The sequence below is a fragment of the Platichthys flesus genome, chromosome 4 (assembly GCF_949316205.1).
Source record: "Platichthys flesus chromosome 4, fPlaFle2.1, whole genome shotgun sequence".
Classification (NCBI taxonomy): Eukaryota; Metazoa; Chordata; class Actinopteri; order Pleuronectiformes; family Pleuronectidae; genus Platichthys; species Platichthys flesus.
Window position 1 is genome coordinate 11374672 of NC_084948.1, and position 17280 is coordinate 11391951.

Below are 17280 nucleotides of genomic sequence, written 5' to 3' on the forward strand. Positions count from 1 at the left end.
CTGAAAAATTGACAGTGAAGAGGATAAAATACATCTGCACTCCCCTGTCCCCTTGTGGATTGTTATGTCATTACAGTCTTCAGGCTTGAAAGGTCTACATTATTTAACAATGCCAACAAAGTCAGTAGAATGTGTACTAGAAAATGTATAGGAAATGAGATAAAAGGTTTTTATGTTTCAAGCTCCAATTTTTGAAAATCAGATTTTCAAAAATACTCCATATTTCAGTTGAGTTTAGAATGAGCCATATCTTTTTTATCTTAGTATCCCTCTTTCCCTCTTAGGTTACTCTTACATAATGGCCCTGCCTACAATACGAACGATGTCATTAACATGCAATTGTCACGTATCTGTGTCAGTGGGTGTGTGTCACAGGACAGTGAAGGCTTCTGTGGATAACGAGATAAAAATATCCTCCATCTATGTGACAGCTTCATTACTGTTGTGTGTCTTAAGTCTGTATTGTGTGGGGTCCTGATCCGTTTGTGTGTGATGGCAAAGATGTGGGTTGAGAGTGTGTCTGCCAGCACATTTTCTGGGTCTGTCTTTGTGTACACTGCTGTGCTCCAGCTGTCTGAGTGTATAAGGCACAGTGGGTGGACAAACACTGAAGTGACTTTCACACACACACAGACACACACAGCGGTGAATGGCTCTGGGGCCTTTGCTATAATTGGGAGGGAATGTGAGTGTTGACTATGCAGGAGTGTGAGAAGAAAACAGATTACAACATTAGTGCAAAGTGCTTTTAACATGAACATTGATTATAAAGATAATGGTAATCCAGAACAAGATAAATACAAATGCCATTTAACCCAAGTGTTTGATTGTCTGTCTGTTAGTCTGCAGAATGATGCTGCAGGACAGATTACAATGAAACGTGGTGTGGTATGGGTCAGAAAAGAACCCAATCAATTTTGATGCGGATCCGGATCAGTGGGACGATGGAAAATTTCCCCCCAACTATTTTAACATTGCAAAAAATAAGAAAATCTGCCATTCGGCGGTTTCACCATCATCAGATCTGAACAGAAAACCAGAGAAACCTCGGAGCACAGAGTTGAAGTGATGAGATGGGAAAGCTCACAAAACTCTCATTAACAGATCCTAATCTCATGACACAGACTTTCCTCTAAAAGCTGCAACAAGTTTCTCTATTCTGGGAATCACGGCCATTTCCCAATAAAGAAGAGAACATGGTGATGATTAACACAGTCAACGTTCTTTAATGTTTTCATTACAATAACACTAACACAGTCCTTCAGACTCATTTGACATTTTGCTCAAATTTATTTGAAATCTTCACGCGATTTTTTCCCTTCTACTTTCTAGGCACAGGACTTTTCTCCCGAATAATATCCCTTCAGAAATTCAAACATAAACAGTTAGATATAACACAGAGTCTCCAGGTTTCACATATCCAAAAGATGGCTGAAAATGTAGCAAACTGTGTAAAATGTGAGGCAGATGAACTGATGAATCAAAAACTGTAGAAATAAAACTGAATCTTTTCATTCTAACAGCTGGCAGTGAGGAGACCTGAATCAGTGCATAGAAAAATATACAGCCGCTCATCTTGAGGGTTTAGTATCAACTGCAGAGCAGCTGAACATAACAACTGCATGCCAACTTGTGGCCTGTCTGCTTTCTAAGTCCGAGTGTTTTACGGCTCAGGTTAAAGTACTCCATCACCTCAGCACTTTACAATCGCTGCCACTTTCTGGTTTTGTAATCATAAGACTTTGTCTCTGAGTGTCACACAGGCCCACCGTCACATCCCAGTGCATCAGTGCACTCCATTAACTTCCATTAAGCTCCCTCATCGTGTGTAGGACCTCTGCCAGTTGTAAATGGCGTGGATATTATGGGAACACGCTGGCACCTTTTTACATGTACTGACGCTGCGGTGCCGGAAAAGCCTGCCCCCTGCCCCCCCACCCAGCCCCCTCCTCCTGGCGGCGAGCTGCTTTGCTCTCTCCTCAGCGGCAAAGAAGTCTGTGGTCGCCCTGAAGAATTCCAGCAGAGCTCTGTGGCTCCAACTGGTCCCACGGCTCGGCACGGCTGGAGAGCCGGCTGCACTTAATGCACCAGCACCACTCCCCTCAGACTGGGTGGAGAAACCACAGTGACCTCCACGGTCCGTTAGGAGGAGAAAAAAATGTGGGTTGGTCTCAAAGAGCTCCAAGGGTATGGTGGTGTGGGTGTCCCCGCGGACCGGGTCATCCCGAGCGCACACGCTCAGAACAGGAATGGCCACCTCGTCCACGTCTCTCAAGGGCTCGTTATGTTCCCAGTAAACCTCCCAGGTACCGGATGTATTGGTGCTACCACTGCTTCCTGTAGCTGCTGCTGCTGCTGATGGTGCAGGGCCTGCATGTCCAGTCTGACAGAACATCGCCTCCTCCAGGCTCCGCAAGGAACAGCTAGAAAACAGGGTGTCTGTCTGTATAGTCTCTCCCAGCACCGTCCTGTACCTATGCACACACACGCACACACACACGCACACACACACACACACACACACACACACACACACACACACACACACAGGTAAACAGAGTCAACAAGACAAAAATACCAGTTAATCAATTCTGAGGAGCTGCACTGGTGTCACGTTCCCTATTGACATTGATTCAAGAAACTTCACCCGGGTCACGGTGTTTCTCAGAATCAATGACCTGCCCAGCTACAGAAACTTGATTGTTTCCTTATTTGTCTCTGCCTGTCCAATAAATGGTTAGTTAGGTTCTGCTTTCATTACAATCTCCTTTGAGCTGGTTTCAGAATTTAGACCATCCTGTTCATATCACATCCTTTGTGATTTCCTCCCGGAGTGAAGTGAAAGAAGAGAAGGAACCGTTTATCTCTTCCTTTGGTCCAAGACTCTTTATGCTCTCTTCTACTAATGCACCATTTTCCAAGAGAATAGGATTTGCATGTGTTATATATCAGCAGCCCCTTTTCATATTACCAATTTAATCATATTAAAACCAATATTTATAATTCATTAATTAATTTTCATGATAATTTCATTGTTCTGCCCTATATTGGTGAGTACTCTAGCCAACCGCTGATGTCTGGTTATGAGACAACATCACCGCAAAGATGTCTGACCTCTTCATGATTGGCTGACAACATGTATCAATGGGACCTTGCTACCAGGGCTACTTCACTTGATCAGTACTGTGCAGACACTGGTGAGTATTATGTTATTGTAACATTACAAAATGTAATAGAATTGATGGCCAAATCAATTCAATAAAATCCAAGCAGTAATGATCTAGATCTACTCTTTAAAGGTCTAGTTTGTAAGATTTAGGTGAAAGGAATCTATTGACAGAAATTTAATATAAAATATATCCAGTGATGTTTTCAAGAGTGTGTTTCATCTAAAACAATTTTATTTATTTATATTAGAATGGGCCTTTTATATTGAAATACTTTATATTTACATCAGGGGTGTCCTCTCAATGGAGGCCGCCATGTTTCTTGTAGTAGCCCAGACTGGACAAACTAAACACCCATTGAGTTTTTATGAAAACTATAGGTTACTACAGGTTCTCTTTCATGTTTGGAAGGGGAGGCTGAGGTAAGGGGTATTCATCTGCCACATGCAACTTCACCACTTTATGTGACTAAATTCTACCCACTGCAACTTTAATAGAAAACAAAGTAGATCAATCTTACATACACACTTTACTCCGAGCTTTTAGGACCATGTTTTCTACCCATTTCTCATTATCTTACTGATTAACAGCATCATCTTTATCTCAATACCTGCTGAGAGAAATCTTCTGGTAGAGCACCAGTGCCCACTGCAGGGGCCAGCACAGCCCGTTCTCAAACCAGCTCTGGCAGCGGAACATGGGCGACAGGCAGACGGCTGCCGTCAGATAACTGGACGATCCGCACTCCCCCAGGTACGAGAGGAGGAGGCCCGACCCGCTGCTCTCGCTCACTGCGTACAGTCTCCCCGCCGGCTGCCTGTGGCGAATGTAGCGCACGGCCTCGCGCAGGTCCGCCGGGTCTCCAAACTGCTGCAGCTTGAGGGTGGTGAGCGGGGTGCTGTTGTGGCTGCGGCGGTTGAAGATGGCAGGCAGGTAGCCGTGGGACAGTGCCGCTTCACACAACTGGAGAGAGGGGATAGAAAAATGGATAAAAGGATGAACATGTGTCTCCAAAAATGTGTCAGCTCAACGATGCCTTCCTTCAACATCAGGATTTATATTGGGGGAATATAAGACTGAAATGGTCGACTCTCCAAACACAAAAAGTCCAAAGTAATCTTGGATACATATCTTCCTGTGATATAATTTGTCTCCAAATGGTTAAATCCTGCTCCTTGTGTGTCCTGGAGCAAGTCCCCTTCACATGTTACAATATGTGATCTACTTCAACATTTCACTGGTTCAAAAATCAGGAAGGACATTTTGCTCAATAACGACTTAAGAAAGCTCTAACTGGTCTTTTGCCGCATTGCAAATTTTTGTTGGTAACTGTCTTCACTCTCATATTTTTCATGACAACAACCTCCAATGGGGAGGCCAACCAGTTTACTTCCTTAGTACCTGTCAGCCTCCAAGCAATTCACGATATCCAGAAACATTTGAATCTACCTGGCACACCTTTATTTTTCTATCTCCAGCTCTGCACAGCAATGCAAACTAATGTGCCTTGGAACAAATGGCTCTCCACACATCCATCTCAGACAGCTCCGACCAGCCCCAGTGGACTGGTCTTAACAATTTATTCTATTACATCCACATACTTTATTTATGATTTATCAACTTGCAAGATTGATCACGTGTGTAAAATGTGTCGCGGAGTGGAAGGACCTGCTGGGGAGCTTACTCTTTAAAAAAAACTAATTTAAATCCTGTTACATCTTACATACATCTCTTATACCAAAATTAGCACATATATGCAGATTTTTAAACACGGGTAAATGAAAGAGGAATTGGTTTTCTGATTCTTCATGTTGGATGTCTCAAATGCATCAAAAACTGAGACGCTCTCTCACCTCGCTTTCTGGCCATCCATCACTGTTTGTGTCCATTCCCATTGCAGACAAAAGCCAGATGTTAGATTGTGTTAGTTGGTTTTCCGACTGTAGAAGAGGGTGTTATTTGTTCCCTTTTTTTGCCCAATGGTTGATTTTATGTGTCCTAGTCATGTAACGTTGTTATATCTCCGAATTCAACAATGCTTCCTTTTGGAAGTCAGTCTTCCATTTTGCTCCCTGAAATGTCTTAGCTGCCTGCACATGCATGGTAGTGCTTTTTATTGCATGGGAAAATAAATAACCATTTGCTGGCAGGGTTAAGTGTTGCTCCCTTTCACTGAGTTGTTTACCCATGCTTGAGGTGTACACAGTCATTCAACATGAACTGGATACAGTGCAATCACTTTACTGACACAGTAAACATGTTTGGCATACATAACATGGAACCCACTGTTGTTAAACATATATAAACATGTACATATATACATGTATATATATAGACTCATCTCCATCAATAAATCAGGGTGGTGCCATGCACTAGGCAAGGCTAAGATGTACAGGCATTATAGAGGCAATTTTCAAACACAGTGGGGGAATTATGAAAGCTATTATGAACAATGTCATTTGCTTGGATGATGCCCATTCAGCCCACAGTCGAGAAAAGCCTCAACCTGCACGGTGCAGCGTTCCCTGAAAAGGACTTTGAGCTGTGTTGGCAGCAGGAGAGCAGAAAGGACTCGAGTGTGGAAACCTGTGATCTCATTTCTCTGGCAGTAAGAATTCACTTTCACCGGCGAGAAATATCACTACTCACTGTTTCTGCTGCATGAATGTGACAACATGAGATATCTGGGCTGTATAAAGTCATTGGGGCCGGACAAAAATCTGAATTCTTTACAACTGAATCAATACCAATTAAAATGTGTGCACAAATGTGGAATTGATGCAACATTCTTTCTATCGTTCTATTCAGCGAATAAATAAAAGTTTTACGATGGTTGAAATCTTTGGAGGCTGTAGGAGAATGATGTATCCTCAGAGGAAACAGCAGAGCCTCAGAGGCTCCATGAAACATGATGGTCAGGTTTCATGGAGCCTCTTGTCACATTGGGTTGCAACTTAGCTTACTCTACGTCATTCACTAAATTCTTGATCTTGATAAAGACAGTGTTTTTAAGTGTTAGTAACATAAATCCGCTCTGGAGGTACAGCGGCTTGTACTTTGCAGAGGTCGGCGGTTCAATCCCTATCTCCTCCAGTCCACTTGTCCCTGAGCAAGAGGCTCAACCCCATCTTGCTGTCTTTGAATAGTGTTTGATTGAAAAAGTCCAGCACATAGTAGCACTGTATGAATGTGTGTATGAACGGGTAAATGGTCGACTCGGGTGTAATGAGCCTTGAGCAGACGATAAGACTAGATACGGTGCTTTATAAATACAGTTCATTTACCAATAATACAAATATCTTTATAAGACTACAGCTTAAAACTGCACGAGCTGGGAGAAATAAATCTAGCAGAGCTTCAACGTTTTGATTTGAGCAGAAATTACATCCCCCATGTTTAAATTGAGACGCTCTCCCTGCAGAGAAGAATTGATGATTATTCCAGACGAGCCTCAGAAATGTACCTTTGGAATACATATTTCACGGCAGTGTCTGGTAACTAATGCAGGCAACTTGTCTCTCCTGTAAATGAGCAGCGTCAATCTGCTTCATCTCACCACAGAGAAAAGTAACCCTAACCCTTCTTCTTTTTCTCAGAGGTTTGGTGCACATAAAATGTCAGATTTGAACTGAGTTTAATTTTTGCTTTAGATTTACAGAAACCACAGAATACTTCAGGTGCAGCTGCAGAATCACGGCATTAAATATTTAACAGCTCAGAGACACTGCAGTCGCATTTTTGCCCCTTTCTATATAAAAAGAGGATTTACTCAGCCAGATACAGGCAGCGTGAGTAAGATCTAAAACACTGGAACCTCATTCATTCACCAGCCTCTTCCAAAGATAACATTAGATCACTGAGATTCAAGAGGAACATGTGAGGGGGAGTGGAGAGCAGCTCTAAATGAGTCTGAATCACTTCAGTTCACTTTCCTTCCCAAAGGTATTGAGAGATTTAACATTTCAAATGAGCTGCAGCCGAGTGACGAATGTTGTGTCTTAGATTGCATCAGGTGAAGTTACGTTGCCCCGGTTATGTCTGCATGCTCCAGTATTAGTAAGCTACAGCTGCACGGTGTAAACCACCATCCCACAGTGTGGTGATGCACTGTGTGACTCACCCAGGCTCACTGAGCGATGAGGAGGTACTGCACTGCGTTAACTACTAAACACAGAGCAGATCGAACACAAGAGGAAAGTGATCGGGGAGAAGTGACCACATCCAAGGATATTCCAACGGCTAAATCTGTTATATTGTGTGTCACTGAAAGTTTTTTGCTGGAGGTGAGGCAATGACTCATGACCAAGGAGGACTCATTTTTAAGATTTGATTAACTGTGAAGGCAGTGGTTATGGCACTGTCGCCTCACAGCAAGACCAACCTGCTTCTTTCAGTGTCGTGTTTGCATCTCTGTGTCTGCGTGGATTTTCTAAAGCCCCTTTTCTACTGCTCCAAAAACCCACTAACATCTGGCTTTGGTCTGCAGTGGGACTGGATACAATCAGCGCTCACTCCCAGCTCTAATGACTCTGCAGTAGAAAAGGGGTTTTAATCGCTGTCAATCGCCTGCTTTGAGCTGGTTTACCTGCGTATGAAAAATCTGCGTATACCCACTATATTTGTTGTAAAATAGGTGTAAGATCGGACTTATCTCTGCGATGGGAATGAAAACAATCACCATTAACTCCCTGCTCTGATGGCTCTGCAGTAGATGTCGGATTTAACGTGACACCAGGATTAACGCTTTAATTTCTTTTGCTGCGTGTCGTTATGATGTCCACTGCACTTTCGGACATTGTTGCATAAACAGCCACAAACATTTGTGTATTTATTGTATTTTACGTCTTGGTAACAACGTGCAACAATGTTTTTTGTACCATGCAAGATGAAAGGTTTCTGACGTGTTGGTTTCTGGCATATTCGTGACGTTATTACTCCCACGGGGAAATAAAAGGCAAACTCCTCAACTGGCAATGAAAGGAGTTAATCACAATTATTTGTCTGGTTTATTCATGTTTAATATACTTGTGTGTAAAAGAGGTATACAATGGCCCTGTGATATGATGGTGAACTGTTCAGGATGTACCTGATGTCAGCTGGGATTGGCTCCAGTCCACCGTGACTTTCAATGTTGGAGAATAGAAGGATGGATCAATTATAAAACTGATGTTTTCATACAACCTGTGATGTGCACATGACACATGCTGCTAAACACTCGTTACCGATCATGAAATGTTGTTTTAAAAGTTGTGTACATTACTGAAAAAAGAGCAACTTCAGCTTTGCTCTAAACTCAGATTTGCAGACAGAAGGTTTCAGGCCATGTGTCATTTTGAGCTGTGCATTTAGTTTTGTTGAGCTGATAAACTGTGCAGTGTCAGTGCAGTGATAAATTCCTTCAGTAGGGACTCCAGACGCTGCACAACATGCCAGGGCTGTCCCTCCCTCACACACACACACACAAACACACACACACACACACACACGGAGCACCGCATTTCTTTCTCTTATCCCCTTCCACTGAAACAATGACAAACATAAATAAAAGAGGGCCCCTGAAAAGTTCAACAATATTCCTCTCAGATCTGTTTCTGTGAGACCACCACTTCTGTCAAACTAACTTTGGCACAAATCAAGTTGATTTAAGGATGTTATTTGATTAAAAGCAACACAGTATCTCACTACAGTGCTCCATCTTCTATCCAGGTCAATAGTTTGCCTAAATACTCTTCAACAGGCCTGTGACAAGGGCCAGACATGGATTTACTGCAATGAGTTCAGAACAGGGCAATCAGTGCAGACATTTGAGAGGAATTATGGCGATCTTTGCTGAAAATCTATTTTGTTGAATATTTGTTTTGCTCTAAGAAACTCTCAGAAACTTCATACTGTATAGGCACTATACAGTATGAAGATGAAAAGTATCACAGACACACATTCGAAGTGGAGAGGAGCTATGAATAATTGAAGACAACATCACCACAATTAAAAACACCAAGGAGCACCAAACATGTTCAAGGTAGCTCCTGTTATACCAGCCTCCATAAAACTGTATTTTGTCACAGACGGTTTGCTGAATTAGTGTTTTCCAAGATGAATACGAATATAGTGGTTGGTAAAATGTCAATACCTTTTCTTTCTAGCTGAAAAAAAAAGCAAAAACATATCCAATAAGTCATTGACAGAATTGCTGCCAAAACCCGATGTAGGGCCAGACACTGATGTAGGAAAAAGTGGGGAGACAAATTTGCATTTTGCTGAGCGTGTGGGGAAAATGTCTTCAGTGTCCCCCGTGTCCACTGGACAAGCTCCCAGCTATTGTTGAATAGTACAAGAGGGCACCTATGGCAGATAGCTTCCACAGTGTTCACCAAAGATGTGTGTAAACAGCTTCAGACTAAATTCAGCTTTGTGCTTATTGATCACTGTCATCACTGAGTAAGTATCGCTGCTCTTAATGAACAGATTAGCCTCAGTGCAACGACACCAAGCTGTCAAATTCCGTAAGAGATGAGAAGAAGACATTGCACTGATCTAATCCCTGTTTCTTTGCCCGGGTTAAACTCTGACATGAACAGACGCTTGATAACCTGAGACATTCAGGCCTTGTCTGAAATGGATCACCTGTCTTTTGTCCTTGGTGATATTTACGCAATAAAGATATTTCCCAAACTAGGTTTGATGATGTATTACTTCCCTCGCTGATCCATTCCAGGCTGTAAATGTAAAAACTTTTACTGCACACTTCTGAAGCTATTATCACTTCCCACATGGAATTTTGGGAATTCCAAAACTCTTCCCTCAGAACTCATGAAGTGCTCCTTCCTACCTGCTCTTTCAGGAAACTACGATGGCCGTAACGCACAACATCTGACACAGCTGGATTTCTGCTTATGTGAACATATATGACTTTTCAGCATGTTGCTCTAAACGACACTAAAGTAGGATTAAACAAATAAGATCATTACCTAACATTTCCCTTGATGAGTTTTAGAGCTGTGGCTAGATGGAGGTTTGTGTTACCTACGGATTTAGCCAGGCGAGCTGTTTCCCTCTGTTTCCAGTCTTTATGCTAAGCTAAGCAAGGCAGCTGCTGGTTGTAGCTTCATATCTACCACAAAGATATGCTCGTGATATATCAATCTTCTCGTCTAACCCTCAGCAAGAAAGCATAAGACCAATTTTGGCTTAATGTTCAGTGACCACTTTAAGAAATGTAAAAAAAAAAGGGTTAGTGTTAGGGATATATAATGATGAAGGACAGAGATGGAGCAGAAGAAACTAGACAGAGAGACCAGTGTAAATTCAATGTAAAGTATCGTCTTTGCACATTTCAAACTGTCCAACGTGCACCGCAGTAGACTAAATAAGAAGCAAACGACAAACCAAGTGTAAAAATATGAATGATTTAAGAGGAAATGCTTAATTTATAAATGACATCAGTTCCTGCAGAGTGCTGTGAAAAGGAGACATTTCCTCTTCTGTCTCCTCTCTGTGTCACAGATAGAGACTCGTGTGTGTATGCCCATGCAAACATGACCTCTTTTTTATCTCTGTCTGCCACGCACACGCTGACTGCTTTATGCAGTGAAAATCCCCAGTGACAGAAGAAAATCTTAATTGGTGAACATCCCTTGTGGTGCCTCTGCTTCCTGTCCTCCGAAGCGTAACTGGATGTCTCCATCACAAATGCTCTCTACCTTGATGATGGCCCAAAAAAGAGGCACAAATCCGTCTGAACGTGAGCTACTCATCATCTCTTTATCATTTTCCTGGGTGCATATTTAAGTGACCACATGTTTACATTGTCATAATACTGTTATTTTTGCCTCATCACGTTTCCTCATCTTTCCTGCCTTCCCCTATTAATATAAGATGTAATTAACTCCAGGCTTTTATCAAACTCATTATGTTGTGTTGGGACAATCCAGTTGTTGCCCACTTGTTAGTTCTGACACGGAGCTGACAGGAAGCCGATGACTAATTTGCACACAGAGTTTACAGTTCCAGATGAAATGAGCTAGCTAGCGCGACGCCAGGTGCCCAGAGTGATGTGAGAGCCAACAGGCACTCATGTGGAGCAGCACTGCACTCCCACTGGCCCCTCGAGTCAAGGGATGCTTTGTAATCCCTCACTCGATTACCTCAGTCAGGGCATTCAAAGACCAGTTGAAAGACTCGTAATGCTTCTGCTTCTCTTTTCTTTCTTTTTTTTACCACTCTGCCCTTTTTCTTCAGACTGAGTGTACCATTGCTAAAAGTCAGGTGATTTCCTTTGACCCATGGCCATTGTTGATTTGCACAAGCATCTTCCCAATACTTCTTTAAATGATTCTTACATCTCTTTTGATTGGTTTCCTTCTTAAAATACGTGTGTATCATGTATTTCATGGTTTCTATATTTATTCACTTGAAATCAGTTTGCTCTTTTATCAGGGATCAGGTAATTTTTTTTATCTCTTTCTTTAACAGTGTGAGATTTTATTCTTCTAAGTTTTCAATTATTTCTCGGAGACTAATTCATGGACCTTGATTAAAAAAAAAAAAAAAACAGCCATCAATGTTAATCTTGTTGATGTCATAATAGATTCAAGACACATGAGCAGCTACTAAGTCATCTAGTGAGGGGATCTTGATTTTTATCAATGACGTGGACACAAATGGCTTTTTGTTAGCAGCATCATGACGCTAGAGTCTGCAGATGGATGAGATACCAGTTTGAAGATGAATAAGGTGCCCAATTTGATTAGCTCTGGTTATTTCTGGTAGTAAGTTCATCTCTGTAATAAAGTAAATGCAGTGGAGTCCATGAGTGAGACGCATGGATTTACCTTCAACACGTTTCTAGTGATTTTCCCAAAGGAGTTCGGGATGATGAGGAGAATCGGACTGGTGGAGTGGCTGGAAGTTCTGCGTCGCTTCTGGTAGGATGGCACAGCCCAGTCCAGGGCCACCAGCCCGTCATCGCTCAGCTGCAGGTTGTCCCGCACGAACTGGACCGGACAGTCGTAGGGCCAGCACGCCTCGTACGCGCTCTGGAGGAAGGCGCTGGCCCGCCACGTCCAGCCGACGCACGGCGAGTAATGGCTGAAAGTCCTGCAGTGTTTCAAGAGGTAGTTGGCCAGCGCGGACGGTTTGCAGACCAGTGCCACGGTGCGCGCGTTCTCATCGGCCCGGGCGCCGTCCCTCTCCTCCCGCTCCGAGACGCACCTCCCGGTCTTGTCCCTCGCCTCCTGCAGTGGAACCCCCAGTCCTTGGAGCAGATCATCCGGGGGGCTCTCGGTGCCAAAATATTTGGAGCCCGGCCATATCAGGACCACCAGGACCACAATGCACAGAGCCACGAGCCATCCCAGCATTTGCACGGTTAAAGGGGGTGATGAGCGCAACACGCACGTTTCCCACACTTCAGAGCACAATGTAATCAAAGATTTGCACGAGAGGAAACAGTCAGTGGGGAAATGCTCAGTCTTGCAGAGAAGGTGCTTCTTTTTATATATCTAAATTGATCAGCTCCTTACTGAAGTTTGGTGCCTCCGGAGCCAAAGACGCACCAGTTCCTCGTCGTCACCGGCGTGCGTTCTACTCTGCGTTTCCAGGTCGCTCCGTATTCGACGTCATTGTTCCATCTTTCTTAAAATAAAGGATGCGAGTCTCTCATAGTTTAGCTTAGTTCCCGACTGTGTGTGTGTGTGTGTGCGCTCCACCGCTGCTTCCACACCAACAGCTGGGAGCGCAAGAAATGAGTAGGAGCGACCCACGGCCGTGACTGGAGCCGCCTCCCACCCCGTCCACCCCCCCGTGAGAGAGCAGGTGCCGCGTGCAAGAGAGAATCCCTGCTGTTAATAACCCTTTTAAAAAGAGTAAATACTTCCAATATGAACCATGCAAGAAGGCAACTTCATCTGGTGTGTTTTTATGCGGGGACTCCCTCTCCATTCATTATTTCACTTCAAGTGTCTCTCTCTCTCTCTCTCTCTCTCTCTCTCTCTCTCTCTCTCTCTCTCTCTCTCTCTCTATCTCTCTCTCTCTCTCTCTCTCTCTCTCATTCAACATTGTGGTTCACAGCAGAATAAACAGAGAAGATGGTCTTTCACCTGATTTTTGGTCTTTATCTGATGAATTAATGACACAAAAAAATGGTTGCAACACTTTCTGTACGCTTTTCAAAATAAAAGCACTGTTGATGGAATCCATTCCCTTGTTTAAAAAGGGTTTATTGTTGTGAAATATTCGCAGGAGCAGGAGATGCACGGCTTCATACTGTGTAGTGCTGGTATTTATTTGGGTTTATTAAAGCCTATATGTAAAAACATTGTGCTGCAGTAGCAGCTCCTCTTCACAACATGTTGTGGCACTTACAAGCTACATATTTTGCATTGTAAATATTAATTTGTATTAGTTTGAATATTGTGCATTGAATGGAAACATTTGCAACTGCCCTTCTTTGTGTATATTTATTTGTTGTCCATTCAGTCTTTAACCGAAATTAGAAGAAATAGTAAGTATGAAGTGTTTTTTTGTGGAAGATATCAACAACAACACAACTGTTTGCTGTCCTGGCTCCTAAATGGTGGAATGAGCTCCCCAAGGACATCAGGACAGCAGAAAGTCTACACATAGTCCACCGCAAACCAATAACAAACCTCTTTCGACTATACCTTGAATAAAAGTTTAAACTAACAATTTAGTAGCACTTAAATGGCACATACTTATAGCAATTTGTAGTTTGGCTTTCTTGGAGAAATTGTTCTTTCTTGATTCTTGTTGTTCTGGGCTAAATCAGCTAAATGAAATGTAGATCTCGGCTTAAGTTTGGATTTAAAAAGTGGTCTTGGACTATGGTAATCTGTAACAGAACACAAAGTGGCACATGTAGCAATTGGTGATTATGGCCCAAATTGCACAAAACAAAGTCAGTCCACCTCTGGCAACTTTGGCCGGATCTGCGCCTAATGTGGCTCAGATCTTGCAAACAAGAGCCAGTTGCTTCAGACCCTCAAACAGCCCAGCATCCATATGTAGGCTCTGACGGGGGTTTACAAGTATTTGCTCATCACTCACATCATCTTTGTAATCGTATCTGGGGGGAGATAAAGTGATTAAGTCGGAGTCAAGATGCCAAACACTCACCTGTTCTACTTTTGCAATAAACCAGAGATTTCTGTATTATCGTGAACGCCCCTGAGTGGAGAATCTCCTGCTGCATTGTTTATGTTCGAAAGGCAACTTCCAGAGAATGTCGGGACCCCATGGTGCGGATATTCTCTGGAGTTCATGTCTGAAACGGGCTTGTGTGTAGGGCCTTTGAGCAACAGGTTAAAATAACATTTCCTATGACTTAGTCGCATTATTGTAAGTTTCACATTTTGATTAAACCCCATAGCTGTTATTGTGCATGACTCAAGGACGCAGCGATTTTCCGCCACCATCTCAGTCAGTCACAAACAGACTTTAGTGGTACTGCTATAGTAAGGTTGATGAATTCATGGAAAGTGAGCTTTATCATCTGCATGTCAGGAGCATGTTGTCTTGGACTCTGACAGCAAAGCAAAGCGCAGCATCACGCCGAGTGTAAATTGATGGCAGTGTGCACCGGTGGTGAGCAAGAGAGAGGAAACAAACCCTAATGGAAAAATAACAAGACAGTACATCATCATCTGTTTGCTCCAGTTTTCGATGCCACTCTGCTCCAGTGGATTAGCCAGTAGAAATTGTAAACAAGTGGGAGATGCCAAGAGCGAGCAGAGAATGGAGACAAACGAGTGGCTGAAGGACGTTAGCGTCACCTCAGAGAGGCAGCAGAGCAGTTTACAGAGCCACTGGGGAGAAGATGTGTTTTGTTAATTTAACCAGTGTACAGGGCACAGGGAAAGATAATCTCTCACTGTGTAATCAAAGAGGTTCTGCGGTGGTCTTTAACACAGTTTGATCATTAACGTTAATGAGAAATGTTTAATTCCTAGAAATGTTATTTGAATAACACAAATGTAATGCTCTTCAAGCTTCCAGGAAACAATAAAATGTTTTGCCCAAAGTAGAACAATGTAAAATGTACCTGACGGAGACATGTGGTGTTAAAAAGAGGAAAAGATGAGCAAGAACAAATCACGAGGCTTCTCTTCCAGGATAGACAGACGTTTTCAGAGGCTACAGTTTGTCTGAGAACTGCGGGAGCTGGATTTTCTTTTCTTTAATTGTCATATAGACCTTGACATAATGCAATTATAGCCAAAGCCAGAGTTAAATGACTGAGAGCCACCAGGTGACCAAGGAGAGACATATCCTGCTGGAAGTCTTCGACAAAATCATCTCATATGTGGGTGTAAAACATACTTATGGTTGTATATTCTTTGGGAAATAAATAAGTAAATATAGAATAAAGCTTTTTTTATGCAAAAATGACAAGTCTGTCGAGTAGCTAATCATATAAATTACTTATATCATCATGCTATATGTGTCCGCCAACCAGTGCAGTTTCAGACGACGCAACCTCTTTTACAGCCTCATTTGATGTCACTGTGACCTTTGACCTTTAACCACTGAACACAGTGAATTTGATCTTTGAGTACCGAAATCTAATCAGTTAATATGTTGGTTTAAGTGAATAAATGCTTCCAAATTTGAAAGGATTCTAACAAGAGTTTGCTGACCTCGCCCTTTGACCTCCAATTTCTAATCAGGTCATCTTTGAGTCTAAGTGAATGTTTGTGCAAAATGTGAATAAATTCCCTTTGCTGGTTGTCCCTGATATATCACATTCCTGAGAACATAAGGTCAATGTGACATTGATCTTTGACCTTTGAGGTAAAGTTACAGAGAATTTTCTCAAGAATTGATCCGAAACATCATCATGTCTAACCTGTGTTATGATTCGGTGGCATACTGTATATTTTGATGTAGCCTAGTAGATGTTTCAATGTATAAATGAAGTAAAAAACTGACTCACTAAAATAAAGAAAGACTGACCATATCAACTCGATTGTATTTCAACAATGTTTATCATAGATTTTCACATTGAAATGAAGAGGAATTTAATAATAAAATTATAATAAAATAAATGCTTTTTTCTCGCTTCAAGTAAATTAAGGTTTGCATTTAAAAACAAAATAAAGAGCTTTTGAAAAAGGCATCTTGAAATAAAGAAGAAAAATTAAGCTGTAGTTTGAGTTTCCCTTTTCCCTTACTCAACTAAAAACCTTTAACACTCCTTTTTTTCTCTTTCTCCCCACTTTTTCTTGTTCACTGAGAGAAGTACACTGTGCTGCCAGGATTCACTACCGTAAAGAAAAAAAAGAAGCTGCGTAGGTTAAAATAAGAAACACTTGCTTAAGCTTGCTCTGAAAAGGCCAGGCCAACTTCCATATGACGAGTCAAGGCACGCTATGCAGATCAACGTATTGATCGCCCCAGCCCTATAACCTTTGATATCACATTCTGTATCATATGTTCTGACGTGAATGCAAGGTTGTGGGGCTCCACACTGACTGCAGTCAAATGTCCTGTTACTGATCTAATTTGTGATGACTTGTTTTCAATCCCTCCTATAAAGATTCCATTTCTTGCTTTCCCTCATCTTTGTGCCAAAGTCAAAAGCCAAAGTAAGAGGCATGTTATTCTCAATGTTATTCTCGGCATTTCCCTGGAAAGAAAACATATTTGATGTTTAATCCTGGAAAACTGTTCAAGTTGCTCACATGCAGTCTCTGTTCAAACCATATATGATTTCAAAAAGGCAACAGGAGATCGAGAAACGTGAGAAACAATACCATGTTTTGCACTGACAGGAAGAGACGAAGAGGAAGAAAAAAAAGGTCACTAAATCAACATTAACTTTTGGACCAGATAGCAGAGCAGTCAGAGATCCTTGTCAGAGTGAAAGGCCACAGGGAAATGTCACACATGATTTCTCAAAACAAACAGTCACTGCTGTCCTGTGTTTGAAAACCCTGACCCTCATCCTTCTATTTATTGACAACTGAGAAGGGAAACAAAGAGTTGGATGGGACGAGATAGATGGTGGAGACAACACAGGCTGAATTTGACTCAATTACCTTGAGGCAGGTTAATTTATATTTAATTATCACTTGTCTGTGTTCAATTAATGCAAGCA

At 42.2% G+C, this 17280-nt stretch overlaps 1 protein-coding gene across 1 annotated transcript; it reads right to left on the reverse strand.

Annotated features, from left to right (window-relative positions):
• Positions 1-288: 288 nt before the first annotated feature.
• On the reverse strand, positions 289-12890 carry abhd15a (abhydrolase domain containing 15a). Its single transcript, XM_062385149.1, has 3 exons — positions 11999-12890; positions 3778-4130; positions 289-2474 (listed from the first exon to the last, which is right to left on the reverse strand). Exons 1-3 carry the CDS (start codon positions 12524-12526, stop codon positions 1820-1822), a joined length of 1536 nt encoding a protein of 511 aa, XP_062241133.1. The 5' UTR covers positions 12527-12890; the 3' UTR covers positions 289-1819.
• Positions 12891-17280: the final 4390 nt, after the last annotated feature.

Coding starts and splice junctions, on each gene's coding strand:
- abhd15a (XM_062385149.1), bottom strand. CDS start 12,526: ATGCTGGGATGGCTCGTGGCTCTGTGCATTGTGGTCCTGGTGGTCCTG. Junction 4,131..11,998: donor TCACTAGAAACGTGTTGAAG/GTAAATCCATGC, acceptor CCCTCTCTCCAG/TTGTGTGAAGCGGCACTGTC. Junction 2,475..3,777: donor CAGAAGATTTCTCTCAGCAG/GTATTGAGATAA, acceptor GTGTGTGCATAG/GTACAGGACGGTGCTGGGAG.